This window comes from Gracilinanus agilis, chromosome X, assembly GCF_016433145.1.
Source record: "Gracilinanus agilis isolate LMUSP501 chromosome X, AgileGrace, whole genome shotgun sequence".
NCBI classification, from domain to species: domain Eukaryota; kingdom Metazoa; phylum Chordata; class Mammalia; order Didelphimorphia; family Didelphidae; genus Gracilinanus; species Gracilinanus agilis.
The window spans coordinates 63,934,731-63,959,907 of record NC_058136.1 but is presented as its reverse complement, the minus strand read 5'-3'; the positions used below and the strand labels follow the sequence as shown (position 1 = coordinate 63,959,907).

At 41.3% G+C, this 25,177-nt stretch overlaps 1 protein-coding gene across 1 annotated transcript in view; it reads right to left on the bottom strand.

Annotated features, from left to right (window-relative positions):
• Positions 1-1,619: 1,619 nt before the first annotated feature.
• The window catches only part of DNAAF6 (dynein axonemal assembly factor 6), a 36,898-nt gene continuing 13,340 nt past the window's right edge, over positions 1,620-25,177 (bottom strand). Inside the window, exons 4-5 of the mRNA XM_044682880.1 lie at positions 13,106-13,191; positions 1,620-2,228 (exon numbers count right to left, since the gene is read on the bottom strand). Coding sequence (XP_044538815.1) covers positions 2,099-2,228; positions 13,106-13,191 — 216 coding nt within the window. The 3' untranslated portion in view covers positions 1,620-2,098. The remainder of the gene's footprint in view (positions 2,229-13,105; positions 13,192-25,177) is intronic.

The window sequence follows — 25,177 nt, the reverse complement described above, 5'->3', positions numbered from 1 at the left end:
CTCAACCATAAATGTTCACGTCTCCTTCAACAGAATACTGAAGCCAGAGACCGTCTCTAGCCCCGTGCCTGGCGCCTAATAGGGGGCTTAAAATATTCCTATTGATGGCGTGATCATGCTACCATTTGAGAAGTCTGACTACCTCTCTTAAAAAGTGGCAAGTCCTCTGAATTGTCAAAAATGACTACTTCTGACCCCAAGGACAGTGAAGTAAGATGATTTCGAGATGGCTATAAATCACTGAACTAAATTACATTGTTCTTGAAGCTCAATTTCATTACATAATTAATATAGAACCACATAAGCAATGCCCAATGCAATTTGGCCTGGAAACGCTGTCTTCTCTTCCAGGGACAAAGTGTACCCAGTCATCCAGATCACCTTCCTTGAGTGATAGATAGTCCTTCTAATTAGGACCAGCACATAAAAAAGGGGGTGGGGTAGTACATTTCCCACTGATTCATTGCTAGTCTTTGCAGAAGAGAAATGCTTACCCAGAGCTTATACTTTGGGGCATAATCCAAATAAACTCTCAAAATACAGCCTAGATAAAAGAAATGCTAAGATCACAAAGCTGGGAAAGTAACTCTTCTGATCAAAATCACTGTGGAGACTTAAATCACTGGGATGTACTTAGCCACTTAATCCTCTCCTTTCCCTTTTTTCTCCCTGGGAGTCACCAAGGCAATTTTAATTTTAAATTCTGTCTGAGATCTTCCTGCTTAACCACAGGCAATTGATCACAGTCTGAGACTTGCTTGGTTCTACTTGACCTAATCCCAGCCTAGATCCTCACTGGCCGCTGGCGAGGTGATGAACTACTCCCAGTATGTATCTGCCCTACTATTGATTCCCCCCCACGTTTGTTAGAGAAGGACAGGGGGTGGGGGAGCATCTTTCAATCGATTCCTTTCAGCTTTCTCAATTCACTCCTGACCCTGAAGAAAAACAGAGAAGAGACGTCCACTTCGGAAGACAAGATTTTTTTTTATTGCCAACTTGCAAATGAAGGATCTGACCGAGGTTACATTTCTATCTATGGGTAGACCATACTTGGACAATTAACAAGAACAGGGACAAAGACGAGCAAGCTCATCACCAAAATAGATGAATCCAATTAAGAAGAAAACTTGGAAATGAGGGAGACGTAGCCAGTTTGGTAAGGATGACGCTTCTTTCTCCCAGCGCTTTTCAGGCTCCAAGGAGTGTACTTGCCCCAACATAATACAGAGTACTGGGAAAAGACTTTGGTAATAAGTATAAGGCTGCAAAAGGAGAGAAAAAAGAGTTTTTTAAAAATATTTTAAATGAGACTAACGAATATTTCAAACAGGTCAAAATTGTTCAGAGATCACAGAAGCCCTTCGTTTCCTTTTCTACTCAAACACATAGTTTAATATGATGAAAATGCTAATATCAATAAACGGGGTTTCCCAAAAGTCCTAATACAGTGTTGGAAAGAAAAAAAACAACCCTTACCTTCTTCCTTGGAATCAATACTAAGTATCTGTCCCAAAGCAGAAGAGCAGTGAGGGTTAATTAGGGTTAAGGGATTTGCTCAAGGTTACAGAGCTAGGAAGTGTTGGAGCTGGATTTGAATGCAGGACCTCCAAGTTCACGGAGCCACCTAGCTGCTTCTCCTCTGTAGTTTTAATTTTTTAAGCTTAAATTTTGGGACATCCTGTATGCCACTCATGGGAACATTTTGTGAAGTCTAGATAGTTTAACCAAAGTTGACCCAATAACAGAAATTAGGCCCTTTTTTTTTTTTTTTTTTTTGCTTTGGTTGAATTGGTTTTGGCCATCCTATGGTACCAATTGTTGAACAACGGATTAAGCCGTTGCATGTTTTACTGGCTTGGTGAATCCTCAAGACTGCTGAAATGAAAGGACTAGCCATTCTCTATCTAAATATTTCCCCTGTTGTAACTAGTAAACTGAGTATGTGGGCACAAATCAATTCCTTAGTGATCACCCCATAAATGGACGCTCTAGTCACCATCAATACAATCATTCAGTATCCGGGGAGTTTTCGCTGGTCTTTGACGATACTTCTAGTCTTACTAGACAAAAAATCTTATCTTACCCCATTCCAGCTTCAGAAAAAATTAAGGAAATCAAACTCTCTTTTCATAGTCAAGGTGACTTCAAGGATCTCTGTTTCTGTGATAAAGCTCGCTTTTCCCGTCTTGCTGTCCACAGGATGGGGAAGGTGCAGGACCAACTTACTAAAAGAAAGAAAGAAACATATTAGAAATGGCTCCTTAAACTAAAACAAGAGGCAGCTAGATGGCTCAGTGGATAGAGCACCAGGCTTGGAGTCAGGAGGTCCTGGGTTCAAATCAGGGCTCAGACACTTCCCAGCTGTGTGACTCTGGGAAAGTCATTTACCTGCATGGTAAAATTGCATGGCCTTTGCTGCTCTTCTATCCTTAGAACTAATACAGACAGAAGGGAAGGGTTTAAAAAAATTAAAAAACTAAAAAATGAGAAGATTTTCCTTCACTGGAGTAAGAGAAAAGGAACTCTGAATGATCAGAGCAGGGGGAAGGGAAAAGTTTCTTTTAATTGATTGATAATTTGTTTTGAAATTTAGGTGTATCACAGTCTTAGGTTAAGGTTACAGGTTTGGTGGCAGAGACATTACAGTGTTCTTCTGACTGTAACTTTTGATTGAACCAGATCTCCTTTCCTTGCTACCTCTCAGGTCTGTCCCATATCAAATTTCTATCTTCTGTCCCTGGTACACCCCATTGATACGTCCTCTGGAACCCTGCTGTATTGTTTTTTAAAAACCCTCACCTTCCATCTTGGAATCAATACTGTGTATTGGTTCCATGGCAGAAGAGTGGTAAGGACTAGGCAATGGGGGTCAAGTGACTCTCCCAGGGTCACATAGCTGGGAAGTGTCTGAGGCCAAATTTGAACCCAGGACCTTCAATCCTTAGGCATGGCTCTCAATCCACTGAGCCACCTAGCTGCCTCTACCCTTCTCTATTGTTAACAAATTCCCCTTCATGCTAGCTCCCTTCCTCCCATAAAATACCTTATCGTCCTTTTTTAATGCTGGCCTCTCCTCTCATATCTCCATGCTAATAAGGACAGGAGGAAACATCCAGTTATGTCCATCTGTCCACTGACCCTTTTCAAATCTACTTCTGTTGAGGTTCATGCCATCCAGCTATCTCACGCAGCTCTCATCTACCACCCTCTGGGGCCGACTTTCTTCTTCCTCAGTAAGTTCAGTACTTGGTTTTCCTTTCCACCCAAACTCCTGCCCTCATCCTTAATAATGCTTATATTCATTATTTGAACACTCAAGCCACCTAGATTATTAACCTCTTTGACTCCCACGGCCTTCTCTTCCTCTGTACCTTAACCCCTAGCATAAGCCCCATTTTAGGTTTACAGGTATAGCAGGAACCATTCCACCTCTAAGACCTTAAACTCTGATGACCATCCCCTGACCTCCCACTCCTCCTTTGCCTCACTCCTCATAATCCTACTCTTTGACCTTTGAGAAGCAGCATGTCACGTATTCTAGAGCCACAGTCAAGAAGATTTGGGATCAAATCCCACCTCGATACTAGACTTAGTAGCTGTGTGACCATAGACAGACATCCTCTCAGAGTCCTGCTTTCTGCACCTGTAAAATGAGGCTAATGCCTATACTCACCTCATAAGATCATTTCGAGGGTCAAATGACTTCATAAACTACCTTCAAAATGTCACTCTTTCTCCTTGGCCCTCCAGTCCCTCAACTCATCCATGTTCTGAATTCACTTTCCTCCCAGCATAATCCTGACCTATAATCATCTAGTTCAGAAAGGCCCATTTAGTCCTCTCACATCCTCATCCTTCCATTGCCTATTTCAATTCTCAATTGTATTTTATTTTATTTTTTAAAACCCATAACTTCCATCTTAGGTATGTATTGGTTCCAAGGAAGAATAGTAAGGGCTAGGCAATGGCAGTTAAGTGACATGCCCAGGGTCACACAGCTAGGAAGTTTTGGGGGCCAGATTGAAACTCAGGACCTCCATTCTCTGGGTATGGCTCTCAATCCACTGAGCCACCTAGCCGCCCCTCAATTCTCAACTTTAGTCAACCTCCCTCCCCCATTTGTCTTCTCTACTTCTACTCTCAAGTCAAAGAACACTTCTGGAGGAAGTTATCAAACCTTGCCAAGTGGGATCACTATAAATTCATATTTCTAACCTCAATTGGGTCCTTACTGCCACATGCAAGATCTTTTGTTCATGCCTGATTGCGACCTCTCCCTGCTGCCTTTTTTATCCCACCCCCCACAAGAGCAGTTCTAATTTTTTCAAGCCCTCAACTTCAATCTCACCCCATCTTTCTCTCTGCAAGGGCCTCATCTCTTTTTCATGAAAAGATTGAGGTCATGTCCTTTCTTGACCTTTCTCCACACCTCAAAACTTCTGGGCACCTTCAGCCCACCTCTCTTTTTTGTCCCTTCCCTTATGATCCCAATCCCATCTGTGCTCCTCCCATTGAGGAACTTGTCTAATCATTCTCTCTCATCCTCAGTTCTTTCATAAATACTGCTTCCTTCCTTGTTGGCTACAAACATGCTTAGGTCTTTCAAATCCTTAAAAAAAAATTCCTTCGAACTAAATGTTGGGAAAATTGAATGGGGATTAAAAGGAATATACCTGGGGGCAGCTGGGTAGCTCAGTGGATTGAGTGTCAGGCCTAGAGATGGGAGGTCCAAGGTTCAAATCCAGCCTCAGACACTTCCCAGCTGTGTGACCCTGGGCAAGTCACTTGACCCCCATTGCCCACCCTTACCACTCTTCCACCAAAGAGCCAATACACATAAGTTAAGGGTTTAAAAAAAAAGGAATATACCTTCTTTTCAGCAGTATATGGTACATACACAAAAATTAACCATGTACTAGGTCATAAAAACTTCACAACCAAATACAGAAAAGTAGAAGGAATAAATGCATGCTTTCCAGATCACAATGCAATAAAAATTATAATCATCAATAAGAGTCCATGGAAAGACAGTTTAAAAATTAATTGGAAACTGAATAATGAATGACAATGAGGAGACATTGTGTCAAAATGTATGGGATATAGCCAAAGCAGTGTTTAGGGGAAATTTTATATCTCTGGATGCTTTTATCAATAAAATAGAGAAAAAACAGAGCAAGAAAAAGAATAAATTAAAAATCACCAATTAAAGACTAAACTGGAAATCCTAAAAATCAAAAGAAAATCAATCAAATTGAAGTTAAAGAACTTTTGAACTAATAAATAAGACTAGGAGTTGGTTTTATGAAAAAACCAAATAAAATAGATAGAATATTGGTTAATTTGAACAGAATGTTGGGAAATTAGAATTAGAAACTTGACCCCAAAGAAGAGATAAGAGACAACAGTTCCCCCTAAACCAGAGGTTGGGTTCCTGGATGTCGGACATCATATGTAAAGTCAAATCTTTTGAATGTGTTATTTGGTTTTCTGATTTTTTTCTCTGCTTCCTCCTTTTTCCCCTTTAAATTTGTTGTTGTTATAAGGGATGGATCTCTGGAAGGGGAAAGGAGGAGGGATACAGGAAAAAATCTGGGAGGTGTAGAAACAAATGACAACAAAAACAATCTATTTTTTAAAAACCTCCCTTTGACCTTGTCACCTCCACAAACTAGTACTATTTCTCTATTCCCTTCCACAGATAAATTTCTAAAAGAATGGTTTGCTACATTAATATCTCCATTTCCTTACCACCTGTCCCCTCCTCAGCCCCTTGCAGGTGGCTTCCAACATCAGCAGTCTCCTTAAAGAGTTCTCTTAAAGGTCATTGAAAACCTTTTATCTGATGCCCTTTTCTCAGTGTTCTTTTTCTTTGACTTTTTTTGTAGCATTCAACACTGTTGACCATTCCCTCCTTCTAAATACTCTCTCCTCCTACAGCTTGCTCCCTCTTGGTTCTCCTCTTATCTTTCTGACCTCTTTTCCTTCACGGATCCATACACCATGTCCCCAAACTGTGAGTTCGTCTCAAGACTCTGTTCTCAGTATCCTTTGCCAGCTTATAATCTCGGTGGCAGTGTATAGAGCTCTGGGCTGGGAGGCAGGAAGACTCCTCTTCCTGAGTTAAAATCTGGCCACAGATACCTCTTAGCTGTGTGACCCTGAGATAGTCACTTAATCCTATCTGCCTTAGTTTTCTTATTTATAAAATGAGCTGGAGAAAGAAATGGCAAACTACTCCAGTATCTCTGCCAAGACAACCTCAAATGGGGCCATGGAGAGTTGGTTGTGACTGATAAAATGACTAAATAACATCTTCCTCCATTCTGTGTGTCCTCCCCAGCAAAAAAAAAAAAATCTGTCCTAAGCCCTCTTCTCTCTATGAGTTCTCTTTGTAATCTCATCTGTGCTTATAAGCATAGATTCAATTGTCTACTACACAGATGACTTCCAATTCCCAGCCCTCAAAATTTCTCAGAGGCAGCTAAGTGGCACAATGGATAGAGGGCTGGGACTGGAGTCAGAAAACATAATTTCAAATCCAGCCTCACACACTTACTAGCTGTGTTAAACTCTGCTTGCCTCAGTTTCCTCAACTATAAAAATGGGGATAATAACAGTACCTACTTACTATAGAGTTGTAGGGAGGGTCAAATGAGATAATACTTATAAAACATGCTTAGCACAAGGCCTGGCACATAGTAGGTACCTAATATATGCATATTCCCTCTACCAAACCTGTAAATTCAACTTCCTTTTATATACCATCACTTGTATATCCCACCCACCCAACATATCTGCAATGAGAAGGTATTTGTGACCTTACGGTCACAGACTAGGGTCTGTTTTTTAAAGTCTTATTTATTATTTTTTGTGCCTCCTTTACCAAGCTGTTGACTCTTTTTTCATGATTTTCTTGCATCACTCTCATTTCTTTTCCCAATTTTCCCCCTACCTCTCTTATTTCATTTTAAAAATCCTTTTAGAGTTCTTCCAGGGTTTGAGACCAATTTACATTTTTCTTTTACCCTTTTTAGGTAGCTGATTTGATTTTGTTGCCTTCTTCTGAGTTTGTGTTTTGATCTTCCCTGTCACCATAGTAACATGTGATGGTCAGGTTCTTTTTGTTTGTTTGCTTGCTCATTTTTCCACCCTCTTTCTTGACTTTTAACTTCATGTTAAAGTTGATCTCTGCTCCTGGGGTGGAGGGGTCACTGTCCCAAGCTTCAGGTTTTTTGTGCTACTGTTTTTAGAGGTAGTTTTAGGGGTCTGTAAGTTAATCAGGTTTTCCAAGGTGGTATGAGAGTCCTAGCTTGTGCTCTGGTCTGTGAGCACTCTTTTATGCCCTGGAACTGAGACCAAGGTCCCAGATCCTGCTTGTGTTCCTCCTCACCCTGGGACTGCAATCGAGGACTCCATATGGTCAATGCAACAGAGTCCTGCTCCCAGTGTCAGCAAAGGATTCCCTGTAATCTCTGTCTAAGCAGTTATCCAACCCCTTTACTATCTGCGGGCTAATCTGAATCAGTCACTCCCAAGGTCTGCTACTGGACTTTCTGCATGTGGCCAGCACTGGACTATGCTCCACTTTGACCCCAATGAGACAGACCTTTTCTGCTGGCTTTTCAAGTTGTCTTGGACTAAAAAATTGTTTTACCCTGTCTTTTTGTTGGTTCTGCCAAATTTTAAAGTTGTTCAGAGGGGAATTTGGGAGATCTCAGGCAAGTCCCTGCCTTTACTTTGCCGTCTTGGCTCTGCTTCCATCAGGTATCATCTCTTTTGAACTGCCTTCCAACCACAAGAGGTCTCCTTCTCTCCTCAAGGTTTCCTAGAGTATTTTGTCTTAAATCTCTTCTTTGCCCCTGATATTATACCTTGTGTTCTAGTTATCTGTGTACATGTGAGGGAATAAGACATGGACACGAACATTTTTCAGAAGTAAATGCAGGGTCTTGAACATTACAAATACTTAATATATATTGGAATAAACTGGTCTGCCCCATTGGTCCCCACAGTAGCACAGGAATGGAATGACTCAACTCATAAGGAGGTGCTGACCCTGCCCACTGGATCAAAGTTGAAAATCTGAGAGGTTCTGTGTCACTGCAGACTGAGTCCTTACCAGAGGGCTAACAATTGAGGCTGACTTTTGGCATACTTACAATATCACACTAATGAAAATGGCTCTGTTTTCTTGCTGCTGGCTCTTCTGACTCAACGTTGATAAAAAAAATCTCTCTGATAGATTTCTGGATTTGTTTATAGTTAATAGCTCAGTTGTCCAGCAGCAAGCACTTTAGCTTCAATGTGGGTGATGAGACAGCCATAATTCTGTCATAGTGCTATGTGCCTGAATTATGCATGGAGCTGGCATATGCTAGACTCTAAAGAAAAGTAAATGCTTGCAGTACTTATTACTCATTTTTCTCTGATGAAACCCTTGAAGATTTCTAAACAAAGTAAACATACGATCTTTTCTAGATATAAAATTTCAAATCTCTAAATAAAAATAGTAATTTTTAAAAAGTAGAAGTATTTTCAAGGGCTCGAATTGAGTATTGCTTTGTAAAAAAAAAAACCCTTCAAATCAATTCCTTCTTCAATCATATGTGCAGGCCTAAGTCCAGGAGATCGTTCTCATCAGCAATATCGATTGTACATGTCCAATCCTTAAAGGTGACCTTTCCTGGGAGGCTTCCGCTACTTGAGAAGTTATTAGGTTAGGAGAAAGAGCTCCCTCTACAGGTAGTGGCCCAACCGCAAACCCTCCTATGCCAGGAAAAGTATTTATGTGATCTGTGAATTATGTTGCTGCATGGATTATGGGGCCAGAGTAGGGGTGGTGGGAGTGGGGGTGGGAGTGGGGTCTACATATTGGGATGATTCACAGAAGTACATAAAAAGAAATCACTGGGCAGAAATGTACATACACACCTTTTTGAATCTGTTGCTCTGAATACAGTTTCTGCTAAAAGTGGAGTTTTTTATCTCTTAATTCTATAAATAATAGATTTTGTTTTTAAAAAGAAAATCTAAAACTCAACAGTGGAGTAAATGATTCTCCTCAGCTAGAGTCAATGCACATTCACTATAATAAATTAGCAGAAGCAATAATGTCAATGATAACACGTATTTCTTTGTCTAGAGAAATCCAGTGCAAGGGGGGCAGCTACCATTAGAGTGGTAGAGCTCGACTAGTGTTTCTGCTTTGGGGAATTTGGACCAATTTAGACTTTCAGGAGAGAAGTGCATTTGTCTGTTGTGTTTTACTGGGCAATGACCAAACTAAGAATAATACTGTATTTAAATGCAACAAAATTCTATGAAACCTTTAGTAAGTACACAAATTCAACATAGGGCAGAGAACACCTCTCATTCATCTTTTTGTCCCTCCATAGAGCAGTAGATACGGCATCAAGTCTGGAGTCTGGAGGACCTGGATTCAAATCTGGCCTCAGACACTTTCTAGTTATATGATCTTGGGCAAGTTGCTTAACCCTGATTGCCTAGCCCTTACCTCTCTTCTGACTTAGAATTGACACTAAGACAGAAGGTAAAGATTTAAAATTCATTTTGTCTTTAGATACAGGATGGTGCTGGGCAGTGTAGCTGATGACCTATCTAAGTTTGGAGGGATTCATTACTCAGTTGATCACAGGGAGATACTCTGGAAGATGATCGACCATGTTGTGGAAATCCCCATGCCAAAGAAACTATGTATTCTCAAAGGACTAAAAGTACTGTTCTTTAAGAGTTCTGTTGGGGGCAGCTGGGTAGCTCAGTGGATGGAGAGCCAGGCCTAGAGACAGGAGGTCCTAGGTTCAAATCTGGCCTCAGACACTTCCCAGCTGGGTGACCCTGGGCGAGTCACTTGACCCCCATTGTCTATCCTTACCACTCTTCTGCCTTGGAGCCGATACACAGTATTGATTCTAAGATGGAAGGTGAGGGTTTAAAAAAAGAAAAGAAAAGAAAAAAGAAAAGAGTTCTGTTAACTGGGGAGGGCAGCCAGGTGACTCAGTCATACAGAGAGCCAGGCCTGGAGATTAAGTCCTAGGTTCAAACTTGGCCTCAGACACTTCCTAGCTCTGTGACCCAGGGCAAGTCATCTAACCTTAGCCCTTACCACTCTTCTGCCTTAGAATCAATTCTAATTTGGAAACCAGGGTTTGAGGGTGGGGTGGGGAGGGAAAGAATTTTCATTCAATCATCCAAGTTCAAATATCTGAGTTAACGTTCTCTCTTTTGAAATTATGCGTATGTTAGCAGTGACATCCAAATATAAAAATCAAGACGTATACACAAAATTTAGAGAATTTGGAGACCTTAATGTCATGGGTCAACTTTGCTAGGATTATATTTCACAGTAGGTAGTTTTTCTTTCATATATTTAATAGATTAAGGTTTTGGTTTCTCTATCTAGATTTTATATATCTATATCTATACATGCATATGCATTTTCAAGACCCCTAAGGTTCTGATGGCAAATCTTTTAGAGATGGAGTGCTGGTTCCACCCCCATCCCACCTACCCCCAGACTGAGTGCTGTGCCCATCCCCCCCAGAAACCAATGCTTCCCCCTGCCCCCACCCTTTCTCCCCAGAGGGGAGGGAGAAAGAGCTTCCATTGGACTGCTGGGCAGAGGGACAGGGGATGTGAAAAAATGTCAGGCATGGTGGCCAGGGGGAGGGGAGCAGCTCCACCTGAGTCCCTCTGCCTTTTTAGTAACCAACTTGGTGGGGAGGGAAAGGGAGGGCAGCTGCATGCTCACAGAGAGGTCTCTGCATGCCATCTTTGGCACCCATGCCATATGTTCACCATCCCTGCCCTAAGGGAACCTTAAACTTCAGATAAACTAGAAGTGGCTGCTGAGTTTCAGATGCATATTTCAAAGGTTTGTCAAATCACAGGCAGCTCCCAATTATTTGCGTTAATGAAAAGTAACAGTGATGTGTCTCCCCAGCCTGCATCTACTCCACTTTGGCCACTGCAAGCCGATTGGTCTTGTTGTTGTTGCTGTTGTTGAATGGTTTTTCAGTTTTGTCTGACTCTTCGTGACCTCATTTGTGATGTTCTTGGCAGAGATACTAGAGTGATTGGTCACTGCCTTCTCCAGCTCATTTTACAGATGAAGAAACCGAGGTAAACATGGTAAAGTGACTTGCCCAGTCACATAGCTAGGAGGTGTCTGAGGTCTGAATTGAATTCAGGAAGATGAGTCTTCCTGACTCCAGGCCCAAGATTCTATCCATTGCAACACTACCTAGCTGATGACCCTCTTGGTCTAGAGAACGACAAAAATTGAGTTTTTACTGATTATGGTCAAATCAATAATGTACTTAATTAGACACAAACAGAGATTGATGTCAGCAACCAAGGCAAAGCTACAACACTTTTGTTTGGGTTTTAAAGAATTCCCTCCTGAAAACAATTAAGTAGAATAGGTTTTCACATCAAAGGACATTTTGAAAGCAAGATTTGAGTTGGGGAGAATCTTAGTTCAGAAAATGGAGAGCTCTTTCCCCCAAAGAATGAGGCAAGATTTCGGAAAACTGACCCAAATTTTCTTTGGCTTTTCTTCTTTTTACTGATCATTTTGTCTTTACATTCTTTTCACTTTAAAATATCTCCGTCTGTTGCCTCCCTCACCCAGTCAACGATACTTTGTAATACAGGATTTTTCCAAAGGGGAAATAAGGTTCATTAAAGCCAAGTGACACGTGGACTCTATCTGGCAATATATGCACAGAATCTCCTACTGGTACAAAGAAGGGAGGGAGATGCATTTTATTATTTCTTCTTTGAGACTAAGCTCAATCATCATCATCATCATACAGCATTCATTTTCATTTTGTTGCTCTTTCTGTCTAGATTTTCATGGTCATTGTACATATTGCTTTCCTGGTTCTTCTTTTTAAATTCTGTATCAGTTCATTGAAGTCTCCCCAGGTTTCTCTGAATTATTCACATTTGTCATTTCTGACAATATGGTCATATTCCATTACATCCATGAACCATGACTTGGAGAGCCATTCCCCAATTAAAGAGCATCCACTTTGTTTCTAAATTATTGATAATGCAAAAAGAGCTGCTATGAACATTTTGGTGAATATTGCAGAGATGAGGATCTATGGGGTGTAGGGGCAGAGTACTGCATATATTATCAGATAAAGCTGATGGTTGGTTTTGTTAAGTTGTTTTTTCTTTGTTTTAATCTTTGTTACAAAAGATGGCTCACTAGATAGGGGATGGGAGACAGAAATGAATGTGATGTGATGTCAAAACAAAAAAGTGTCATGAAAAATGTGATCTTTCCACTGGATTTTGAATTTTAAAACTAGAGTCTCCAAGGGGGTATCTGGGTAGCTCAGTGGATAGAGAGCCAGGCCTAGAGACAGGAGGTCCTAGATTCAAATCTGGCCTCAGACACTTCCCAGCTGGGTGACCCTGGGCAAGTCACTTGACCCCCATTGCCTACCTTACCACTCTTCTGCCTTGGAGCCAATACACAGTATTGACTCCAAGATGGAAGGTGAAGAATTTAAAAAATAATAAATAAATAAAGACAGGAGGAGGTCCTAGGTTCAAACCTGGCCTCAGACACTTCCCAGCTGGGTGACCCTGGGCAAGTCACTTAACCCCCATTGTCTACCCTTACCACTCTTCTGCCTTGGAGCCAATACACAGTATTGACTCCAAGATGGAAGGTGAGGGATTAAAAAAACACTAGAGTCTCCACCTGTGCTATTCCAGTAGAGAATCTGTAAGAATTCTCATGCAAGACTCAATAACTTTGAAGCATCTTCAGCTCTTACCATTTGTTCTGCCTGCTAGGTCAATTAATTGCATTGTAAGCTAAAGATCTGACTGATAGAGGGGCGGGGTTTAAAAGACATCTAAATTCTTCCAGCTATGCTGTCATTACATAAACCAAATATCTGAGTAACTAAAATGTTCACTTTCCAGTGGGGTGCCTTGGCTGAGAATAGACATGGCCTCTCTTTAGATGCCAAGGCAAAATCACTCTATACATTTTTCATAAAAAGATATTGACTGAAGACTCACTTAATCCCGCCAATGATTCCCTCTACTGCATTTAACTTACTGCTTGGGGGTCCTGAGATCGAGCACTTTTTCGTGGATATCCAGAGTGATGTCAGAAGACTTGATACTTGGCAATTTAATTTTAACCTGAAAGAGAAAATGAAGATGTTCTCTTAATTCGATCATTTTAGAACTTTCAAGGTGGGGAATTTAGGCACCCTTTCGGGGTCATGAGATTCCTTATTGAGCCTTGGGCTGAAGCTTACATCGGGGAGGAAGACTCTGCAGAGAAATGTTAGATCGACTATGAAAACCTTTTGGAACTAGGTGAAGAAAGTGACTAATAGATATGGAATCTAATACAGACTAATAATAAATCTATAGCCTTTGATCCAATGATCCTACTACCTGAGGAGTGCAAGGATGGAAAGAAAGTCCTTATCTGTATCAAACTTTTTGCAGCAGTTTTTTGTTGGTTTTTTGTTTTGTTTTGTTTTGTTTGTTTGTTTGTTTGTTTGTTTGCAGTGGCAAAGAACTAGAAATAAAGCAGGTGCTCATCGATCGGGGAGTGGCTAAACAAATTGTGGTCCATGAATGTGATGAAATCTTATTGTGCTCTAAAGAAATTATAAGCATGAAGACTACAGAGTGAAGTGAGCAGAATCAGAAAATCAATATCCATAATAACTATGGCCACGCCACTGGAAAAGACTACAGCGATCAGTAAAACTGAATGCTGTGAAATTATAACCATCGAGCTGGGCGCCAAAGAAGAGATATAGGAAGACACTGGCCCCCTCTCTCCTCCCTCCACTGCAGAGGCGAAGGACTGTGGGTATGGAACAAACACTGTACGGCATGTTGAACTTTTTCAAAGTGCTGGTTAGTCTTGCTGAGCATCTTTGTTCTCTCCGGTTACAAGAGATCTTCCTCTGGGAGGATGAGGAGGGCGGGCTCCACTGGAAAATGTGGGTGATATAAAAACAAGAGATATCATTACAATTTTAGTTCACACCCCCGAACCCAAGTGTAATACTACTGAAAACTGACGAACAGCCAGGAAGTTGGAGCTTACTCATTCTTGCCTCTGATATAATTGCCATAAGAAAAAGTCTCCCAAATGAGGCAATTTAGGTTACAAGTTGAGAATGTGATTTTAGGAGGTGGAGGGGGGGACAGGAAAGGTGAAGGAAGAAGCAAATTAACTGTGATGGGGCCACGTTGTTATCTCACAAGGTAGTTCCTTCCTTAATAGAAGGTCTTAACAAAAGCTACCTCTTGAAATATAATGAGGCAGACTATTAGAGACTTAGCCTTAATATATGGAAAGTAGAGAGAGCTGCCAAATGAGCCCTATCTGATTGTACCCAAGATCTGGCCAGGCCCATAACGGCAAATAGCTTAATAGGATTGACCAACCAATTTAAGGGATTAAAGTGACTCTCTTGGCATTAAGATGCATACTGTGTAAGTTCCCTTAATGGGAGGCTGCGTGAACAGAGGCGAACAGGTTGAAACATCAGAGGGAAATATCCAAGCTTTACATCTCATCTTTCAGAGTAGTTAATCCACAAAAAGAAGGCTAGACTGAGGCTGAGTGCAGTGGTGGACCCTCAATCTGCATTAGCCCTGAGCTCTGTAGCTTGCCACTGGCCTGAAGTAGAGATGCTGCTAACTGAGACTCTTCTCCATGGCCAAAGGGAAAGGGGCCAAACGAAACTGTGGAGGGGAGCAGTGTTGGAGCAGATGGAAGTGACCCTCCTGGCCTAGTGATGGGCAAACTCTGGCCCGCGGGCCAGATGCGGCCCCCTGAAATGTTCTATCTGGCTGGTGACATTCCTCCTAATCAGACGAATACAACGAGTAGGATACGATACAATGAAACTTGGAAAGAGTTGCCTTAGAAACAGACTGACAAAGGAGCATTTCCTTTCCTTTGGCCCCCTCTGTAAAAAGTTGGCCCAGCACTGGCCTAGACAGATCAAAGAGAAAAGAAGACAGACAAGATCCAGGAGCAAAGCCAGAATGGGTCAATATGCAAAAGGGGACAAATTCATGATCCACATTGGTCAGGCTCAGACAACTGAGTCAACTGAGAAAGAACAAGGAGAGAGTCCAAGGCTGGCTTGGTTACATATCCCAGAAGTGCTGAATCCTATTATCTTAGAACTCTTGGAGCAACAAGGAATTCTAGTCCCAGATATGTCTATAGAGATGATTTGATCCAAACTCCTCATTTTCCAGGATAAAAGAAAATGAGGCTCAGCGAGTTTCAGTGATGTGTTTAAGGTCCCAAATTCTATCTTGTGGTCAAGTGGGGATTGGAATCCTGTTCTCCAAATGCCCGAACCAGTTCTCTTTCCACCATCTGACGCTCCTCTATTTTTACACTTTGATATCACACATGTAGGGCAACCAGGTGACACAGTGGACAGATACCCAGCCTTGGATTCAGGAAGACTCAATTTGTGATCTTGGGTGATTCCCTTACCCCATCCCCCTATTGCCTAGCCCTTACCACTCTTCTGCCTGGGACCAGATATCTAGAATAGATTCTAAGACAGAAGGTAAGGGTTAAAAAAAGTCTCTGCCAGCAGCAAACAATATCTAGTGGGTCCTATACTAAAATGGAAAGACATCATGCTGGAATCAGGCAATAAATTATATGTTTGTTGGACCAACCTAGCTAAGAGCGAGGAAGTTCACCACTTACAGCTTGGTAACTAGGTAATGGGTAGTGGTTTTTTTCTCCCTTTCATGGCAATCTCCAAAGACCAAAGACTACATCACCCACCTGCACTAAGCAGAATAGCAAATTCTGATGCATTCTTAATTTTTTTCATTTTTTTTAATCCCTTACCTTCCATCTTAGAATCAATACTGTATATTATTTCTAAGGCAGAAAAGTGGTAAGGGCTAGGCAGTGGGGGGGGGGGGGGAGACTTGCCCAGGGTCACACAGCTGGGAAGTGTCTGAGGTCACATTTGAACCCAGGACCTCTCATCTCTAAGCTTGGCTCTCAATCCATTGAGCCACCCAGCTGTACCTATAAAAGCAATTTTTTTAATAAAACCCTTACCTTCCATCTTGGAGTCAATATTGTGTATTGGCTCCAAGGCAGAAGAGTGGTCAGGGTAGGCAATGGGGGTCAAGTGACTTCCCCAGGGTCACCCAGCTGGGAAGTGTCTGAAACCAGATTTGAACCTAGGACCTCCCGTCTCTAGGCCTGGTTCTCAATCCACTGAGCTACCCAGCTGCCCCCTATAAAAGCAATTTTTGACATTGGTTTTCTGAAATTTTGAATTCCAAATTCTCTCCCTCCCTGAGACAGTGAGCAATTTGAGATAGGCTATCTACGTGTGATCATGCAAAACATATTTCCATACTGGTCATGTTGTGGTAGAAGACACATATGTATATATAAACCCATAAAAATAAAGTGAAAAAATAGTCTACTCTGGCCTGCATTCAGACCCCCATCAGTTCTTTCTCTGGAGGTGGAGAGCATTTTTCATCATGAGCCCTTTGGTGTTGTCTTGGATCATTTAGGGCTCAGAATACCTGACTTATTATTCTCTTTCCCTTCGATTTTGAGAAGCAACTCAGAATAAAAGAATCCCATCTCCATGAAAGAAAGGAAACAAAGGAGAGTGAGGAGTGGAGCATTCAATCTTTTTATGAATTTTTGTATCAAAGGAGCTGATCTTCAATTTTCATTAGCTGTTCCCAGCACTGTCTTATCTAGTCAAAGTCAAGTGTCTCCCTTGACCTTTAGTCCCTATTACCAGCTGCCCACTGGACTTTTCCAAATGAATGCCCCAGAGGCATCAAAATTAGCATGTCTTTAACAGATCTTTCCTCCCAAATCCATCCCACTTACAAACTTGCCTATTTTTTCAACCCTTTCTTTCTGTCTTGTATAGGATCCAAGACAGAAAAGTGGCAAGGACTAGGCAACTGGAGTTAAGTGGCTTGTTCATGGTCCTATCAAGAACAGCACCACATTGGCAAAAAATTGGAAAATGAGGGTATGCCCTTCAATTGGGGAATGGCTGAACAAACTGTGGTATATGATGGGGATGGAATACTATTGCGCTGTAAGGACTGATGATCAGAAGCTTTCCATGTGAACTGGAAGAACCTCAATGAACTGATGCAGAGTGAAATGAGCAGAACCAGAACATTGTACACAGAAAGTGAAACTTTGTGGGATGATCCAGCATTATAGACTTTACTTCTAGTAGCAATGCAAAAAGCCAGGACACTCCTGAAAGACTTATGGGGAAGAACGCTATCCACATTGAGAGAAAGAACTCTGGGAGTAGAAATGCAAAAGCAAAACATATGACATCGCTTATCACATGTATATATGGGGATGTGATTTGAGGTTTAGACTTTTAAAAATTGCTCTATAGCAAAAATGAATAATATGGAAATAGGTATATCAAGTGATAACATTTGTACAACCCAGTAGGAACATCAAATAATGAGGTCATTCTCAGCCCTCCCCCCACCATATTCAAATAGGTATAATTTCTATTAGATTCAAATGGCACTAGAAAAGAGGCACATCCCCAAAGCTCAGGCCATGCACAACTTTTTTTAACATTTATTAATATTTATTTTTTAGGAAAGTTAACATGGTTACATGATTTATGTTCTTACTTTCCCCTTCTCCCCCCGACCTCCCCCCCTCCCCTAGCCGATATGCATTTCTACTGGTTTTAACATGTGTCATCCATCAAGACCTATTTCCAAATTGTTGATAGTTGCCATGCACAACTTTTAGCATGAATCTTTTCCCTACTCTATCCAACTGCTGGTGCCAACCCTCAAAATTTATCCTGTATGTATTTTGTACAGGTTTGTATAGTGTATTATATAACCTATTTGGGGTTTTCTTGGCAGAGATACTGGAGTGGTTTGCCATTTCCTTCTCCAACTGATTTTCTAGAGGAGGAAACTGAGGCAAACAAAGTTAAATGACTTGCTCAGGGTTATACAGTTGGTATCTAAGGTCAGATATGAACTTCGGTCTTGTTGACTGCAAGCCAGGCATAATATCCACTGTGCTATGGAGCTGTCCCAGACTTGTATACACTTCTATATGTATACACCCTAGAATGTAAGCTCCTTGAGGGCAAGAATTGTTTCTTTGTTGTCTTTATAGCCCCAAAGCCATCACCGCCTCCCTGGATTGCTGCAGCACCCACCAGGGGGTGGTGGGGTGGCACCCACTTTGGGAATCACTGAAATAGATCTTCAGCTTCATTGTTAAACACCAGTCTCCTCCAACTGGCTGCTCCAGCACCTACTTAGTCCTGAGTCAGGTGGTTGAATTCTTTTGACCCCTTTTCTGGCTCAGGCTAGAAGTTGGGCAGCTCTCCCCTCCCCTCCCCTCCCACAAGGTCAGGTCTTTGTCTGAAATTGGGGAGAAACATATGCCTTTTCATTTGACTTCCAAATTCCCTCTGGCCCCCTTAACATTCACATATTCTTGCAGCTCTGAGAAGCCCCCCAAAAGCCTAGAAAACAATGGAGGAACAAAGTGGGGTAGGCAGCTCCTGGCATCCATCCTTCCATCATTCCTGCTGCCACAACAAAGGTCCGTGTTCCCCTTTCACTATTAGAAGTTACAAAACATTTTTATATTATCTATTATCTCATCCCATCCTCCTAATAGCTCCCTGGAGGATATAAAGCTGTTTGTTGTCTCCATTTCACAGATGAGGAAAGTGAGGTCAATGAATTGCCCAAGGTCACATCATGAAGCTAGTAAGAGGTCAAGCCCAGCCCTGAACCAAAGTCCAAAATGACTTGGTTGCATAAATACGAGTTGCTGTTCCTATGTATTATTATTGTAGTGATGGTGATTGCTCTACTATACCACGCTTGCTCTTGGAGGTTTGGAAGGGAAATTCTAAGAGGGGCTGGGCTCTCTTTCCTCCTCTGAATGGACCTCTAGGCACCCTCATACCAGGATCCTATGTGCCCTTGTTTGCACAGCGTAACAGACACAGCTGGTTGGGGTGGATAGCTTTAGAAAGAGAAAACTAGGAACCTCAGGGAAACACAGCAGTGTTGCTATAATGATAAATATTTATAACATCAATTAGCTAATTCACTCAACCATAAATAGAGAAACCACATAATGACAAAGTAACGAAAAAATCTTTGAAATACCAAAAAGTATAGCTTCTTCACTTGCCTGTGATAACTTGAGTTTAGTGCCCTCCTACTCTATTCTCGGCTATCATAAGCAGTCTGTTTTAGAGTTTAAATAGTATATTAAGGGGGCAGCTGGGTAGCTCAGTGGATTGAGAACCAGCCCTAGAGACAGGAGGTCCTAGGTTCAAAGCCGGCCTCAGACACTTCCCAGCTGTGTGACCCTGGGCAAGTCACTTGACCCCCATTGCCTAGCCCTTACCTCTCTTCTGCCTTGGAGTCGGTATTGACTCCAAGACGGAAGGTGAGGGCTTAAAAAATAAATAAATGAACAAATAAATGAATGAATAGTATATTAACTGCAGAATCCAAATCATAGAATTTCAAAAGGTAGGAAATAACTGCAGAAGCCATCTGACCCAACCTATGCTCCAGAAAGGAAGAATCCACACGATATACTTGACAAATCGTCCCCCGGTCTTTGCCCAAAGAACCTCCAGGGAAGGGGCCTCCACTGCCTCCCAAAACAGACTGTTCCACTTGGGGAGAGTTCTAATTCTCAGGAAGGATTTTCTGACATTAAGCCTAAGCTTGTCTGTTTGAAACGTCTATCTCTTGCTCTTCATTCTGCTCTCTGGGGCCAAAGGGAACAAGTCGAGTCCCTTTTCCACAAGAGAGCTCTCCAAATACTTATCATCAGATTTATTTTACTTTTTTTAGAAAAAAATCCTTACCTTTTGTCTTAATATTAATTCTAAGATAGAAGAGCAGCAAGGGTGAGGCAATCTGAGTCAAATGACTTGCCCAGGATCACACAGCCAAGGAAGTATCTGAGATCAGATTTGAACCCATGTCCTCCCAACTCCAAGCCTGGCCCTCTATCTACTCTGCTATGGAGCTGTCCATTTTATCATAAGATTTATAGCCAAAAGGTATCTCAGAGGTTCTTGGATCCAACCCCTTCATGCTACTAAAGAAGAGAAGGAAGCTAAGTGAGTTTAGGTGATTTGACCAGTCTAGTAAGAGTCTGAAGCAGAATTTAAACCCAGGTCTCTCTGACTCCAAAGCCAATATCCTACACACAATTGCCATACTGCCACTTGTAACATTTATTAAACATTTCCAGTTCCTTCAATAAATCTTCCTCCTATGACACTTCCTTTTTTGTTTGCTCACGTATGAATGATTTCAGGCTTATCTGTGACCTTCCTAAAACAGCACTCAGAAGCAAACTCCAGCTGATGTAGAAAAATCACTACCTCTTTATTGCTGGAAACAATGCATGCCTCTCTTAATGTAGCTAAGCTCACAGTCCATTAAAACGCCAAGGATCTTTTTTAGACAAACTACTATCTAAATCTGCCTCTTCCTTCTTGTGACGTATGAAATTGATTGGTTGAAGCCCCATGTAGGTCTCTGCATGAATCCCCATTAAATTACATCTGATTTGACTTAGCCTCAATGTTCTTGCCTTTTTAAGCAATCCAATTTTTGTTGGATTCTGCAGGATGTTGGCGAGCCTTCCCAGCTTGGTGTCACCTGCACATTTGCTCAGTACACCATCTCTTCTCTTAGCCAAGTCATTGATAAATATGGTGCATGGTTAAAGCTTGGGCAAACTCAATATTTTCTTAATATTTTATTTTTCCCAATTACCTGAAAACAACTTTTACATTCATTTTCTAAAATTTTGATTTCCTCACTCTCTCCATTCCTCTTTCCCTGCCTTGCCCCCAAGGCAGGAAGCAATTTGATCTAGGTTATCATAGGTAAACTATATGTACAGCATTTGCCTGACCTACAAGTTTAGTAACCAACAAAAAAGAGATCAAGTTGGTCCAATGGACCCTGTTCTTTATCATCACTACCTCTTTTCCAGATGCTACCTAATCATCTCCTTAATAACCTATTCAAGAGGGGGAAGCTGGGTTGCTCAGTAGATAGAGAGCCAGGCCTAGAGATGGGAGGCCTTGGGTTCAAATTTGGCCTCAGACACTTCCTAGTTGTGTGACCCTGGGCAAGTCACTTCACTCCCATTGCCAAGTCCTTGATGCTCTTCTGCCTTGCAACCAATACATGGCATTGATTCTAAGGTAAGATTGATTCTAAAAGGTAAGAGTTTAAATAAATAAAAAATGTAAATAAACTGTTCAAGAAGTTTGCCAGGAGTCAGTCAAGCTCATTGGCCTATAGATTACAGATCCTATTATCTTCTCTATTGTGAAACACAAGACAAATGTCTGTGATCCTATAGAATATCGCCCATTCTCCAGAATCTCTCCAATATAAATGGCTGTGGCTTAGCAATCACATCTGCTAGTTCTTTTAGCACCCAAGACACAGATGCAGAGCTATGAATCTAATTTTATCCATGGCAGCCAGATGTTCTCTCTCTTTTTTTTAATTTTCTGTTTTAGAATCGATACTACATATTGGTTCTAAGGCAGAAGAGAGGTAAGGGTTGGCAATTGGGGTTAAAAGACTTATCCAGGGTCAGATAGCTAGAAAATGTCTGAGGTCACATTGGAACCCAGATCTTCCCATCTCTAGGCCTGGCTCTCTATCTACTGAGCCCAGCGGCAGTGTTCCTGATGTTCTCTTACTATCATTTTATTTCAGTTGTATGTGAGTTCTCCTTCAGCCCAATAGTTTGGTTCTCCAAGCCAAAGGTCACTCATCTTGCAAGAACTAAATCATAGTTGAACAGCTGGGCCTTCTCTCTGCTGTCAGTTATCACAGTCCCATCCATTTTTAGCAGCAGCGGGCCTAGTCCCATTTTTGATCTTCCACATTCCCCCAGTACAGCTTTAAAAGCAAACAAAGAAAACTTGGTGTTCCTTAGCACTCCTTGCCAGCTCATTCTGACATTTAGCACTCATGACCCTGCTTTTAAAAAAATTTTTATTTCCAGTTCCAAATTCTCTCTCCCTCCACTTCCTCTCCCACCCATTAAGAGGACAAGAAACACCCTACCTGTTATACATACGAAGTCCTGATTCTATTCTAAACAACTATACCAGACTCAGGCACTTAATTGACTGAGTGACCCTGGGCAAGTCATTTTACATCTGGCTGCCTCGGTTTCCCCATAAATGTAAAATAGGGATAATAACAGCACCCACCTCACAAGGCTATTGTGAGGATCAAATGACACGAGTTTGTAAAGGGCTTAGCACAGTTCCTGGCACATAGTAGGAGATCTAAAAATGTTTATTTCCTTCTCTTCCCTCCCCCTTAGAACTTATTCTGTCCCCTGTACTTGATCCCCCCCCCTCTCTCCATATATATATATATACATGTCTTTTAAAGATTTAAGCTGATTTTTCCCACCAGCCTCCTCAGACAACTCTACTTTTTTCTCCTCATCAGAACTGTTCCAAGGCACATAGCACAGTGGAGTTGGGAGGACCTGGGAGGACCTGGGTTCAAATATGGCCTCAAACACTTCCTAACCATGTGACCCTGGACAAGACACTTAACTCCATTGATCTAGCTCTTACTACTCTTACGTTTTAGAGTTCTTATTAGGATAGAAGAACTATTTCTCTTTGGGTCTTCAGAATTCCATTCTCAAGTAGCCCATTTCCCTGTAAAATTCTGGCCCATGGGATCCAACCTCTCCTTCCTCTGAACCTTTTGAAATTTGCTCTCTGCCAAACTGGGGTACACGCTTTCCTTCTCTCCTGAAACTCAAAGAGGTCATGATCTACCCCCAAAAGGGTCCCATTTTCACTCTAGCAGTCAACTTTTCCTGGTAGGTGAGAAACAGATGAAGCTTAGAATTTCTCCTTGTGAGTTGAAGGATGAAATTATCGTCAGGGCAAGTCAAGAAAGCCTTAGTTGTTGGGTTTTTGCCAGAGAGAGAGCACACTCCAGAGGATGTCGGGATAACTGAAGTTCCAGCTCTATCAGGCTTCTGTCTTCAGGTTCTATTTCATAAAATCCCCAGCTTACTGACTCCTTCTATTCAGGGGCTCTACTGTATCCTCTGATGGCAAAATCATTTCTGTTTCTCCCTCTGTCGACCTTTACCTAAATGCTTCTCCCCTTTGCTTCCTCAGTTTCCTCACATGACTATATTTTTAATATACAATGTTATGCCAGTTCCCCTTTTACCAATCCTATTTTTTTAAATGTCATACCATACTGAGTCATGTTCCAATCATACTTCCCTTCAACCAAGTACAGATGCCTATCTTGTAAAGTCTGTCTCCTTGCATTGGGAACTCTATTTCTCTTTGTTTGTTGCCTAAATGAAAGTTTGCATATAGAGGTTTGTGGGTTTTATTTCCTATATTTTTACTCCAGGGAACTTCTAGGTATCTCAACTGCTAGTCTTCTTCCTTTTTCTTTTTTTAAAAATCCTTACCGTCTGTCTTAGAATCAATACTGCGTATTGGTTCCAAAGCAGAAGAGTGGTAAGAGCTAAACAATGGGGATTAAGTGACTTGCCCAGGGTCACCCAGCTAGGAAGTATCTGAGGCCAAATTGGTACCCAGGACCTCCTGTCTCTAGGCCTGGCTCTCAATCCACTGAGCTACCCAGCTACCCCAGTCTTCTTTCTTAATTGTAGTTGCTCTCAATGGTATCTAGTTTGGTGGATAAATACAGGAAGTAGTTTTAGTTTTCTCTTCTCATTCTTTTCAGTTTAAAGATCTTTTGATTAGATTTGCAAAAGAGTTGGCAAATCCATCTATAACAGTCATTGGTTGGTATACTCTGTCCCAGGAGTATACCAGGAACCTCTCATTCCTAAATTTTAAGTAGTGGTAACAAAGTGCAAAATCTCACCATAGTTCCCATCTTTTAAAAAATAATATTTTGGTTTTTTCCACAATTACATTTAAAAACAATTTTTAACATTCATTTAAAGATTTTGAATTCCATATTCTCTTCCTCCCTCCTTCTCTCCCCTCTCTCTTCCTTGAGACAGTAAACACTGATACAGATTTTATACATGCAATCATTTTTCATATTGGTCCTTTGGTGGAAGAAAACTCAATAAAAAGAAAGAAAGAAAGAAAATGAAATATAGTATATTATTGCCCACATTCAGATTTCATAAGTTTTTTCTCTGAAGGTGGATAGCATTTTTTATCATGTGTTCTTTAGGATCATCTTGGATCATTGTATTGCTGACAATAGCCAAGTCATTCACAGTTGCTCATCATATGAGATTGCTGTTACTGTGTACAATGTTCTCCTGGCTCTGATCACTTCACTTTGTATCAATTGATTCACTTTGTATCAGTCTTTCCAGGTTTTTCTGTACTCATCCTGCTCATCCTTCCTTATGGCACAATGGTATTCCATCAGCATCATATACCACGATTTGTTCAATCATTCCCCAATTGATGGGTATCCCCTCACGTTCCAATTCTTTGTCACCACAAAAAGAGCTGCAAAAATATTTTTGTACATATAGGTCTTTCTCCCTTTCTTATTTCCTTGGGATACAAACCTTGTAGTAGTATTGCTGGGTCAAAAAATATGAATAGTTTTGCAGCCCTTTGGGTATATTTCCAAATTGCCCTCCAGAATGGATTGATCACAACTCCAACAGTGCATTAGTGTCCTAAACTTCCCACATTCCCTCCAACATTGATCATTTTCCTTTTCTGTCATTAGTCAAATTCAAAGTGGTACCTCAGAGTTGTTTTAATTTGCATTTCTCTAATCAAGAGTGATGACACCATCTCCTTAAATGACCGGTAACCTCCTAAATCAGCTTTTCTTTTCTACATCTCTTGCTTTCAGTTGGCAATAGTGATTAAAGAAGCCCAGGCCTCTATAGACTTCCGTTTCTTACCTAAGCCCTCATGAACTTGGGAGATATGTTCTAGGTTCCTTCTGGCAATGTCATTTTGCCAATGTGTATCACCAGAAGTGGGTGATAGTTACCCATTTTCGATAAAGCTTGGAAGGTTCTTCATTATTTTCTATAGGAGTAGTGACAAAACTCTGTCAA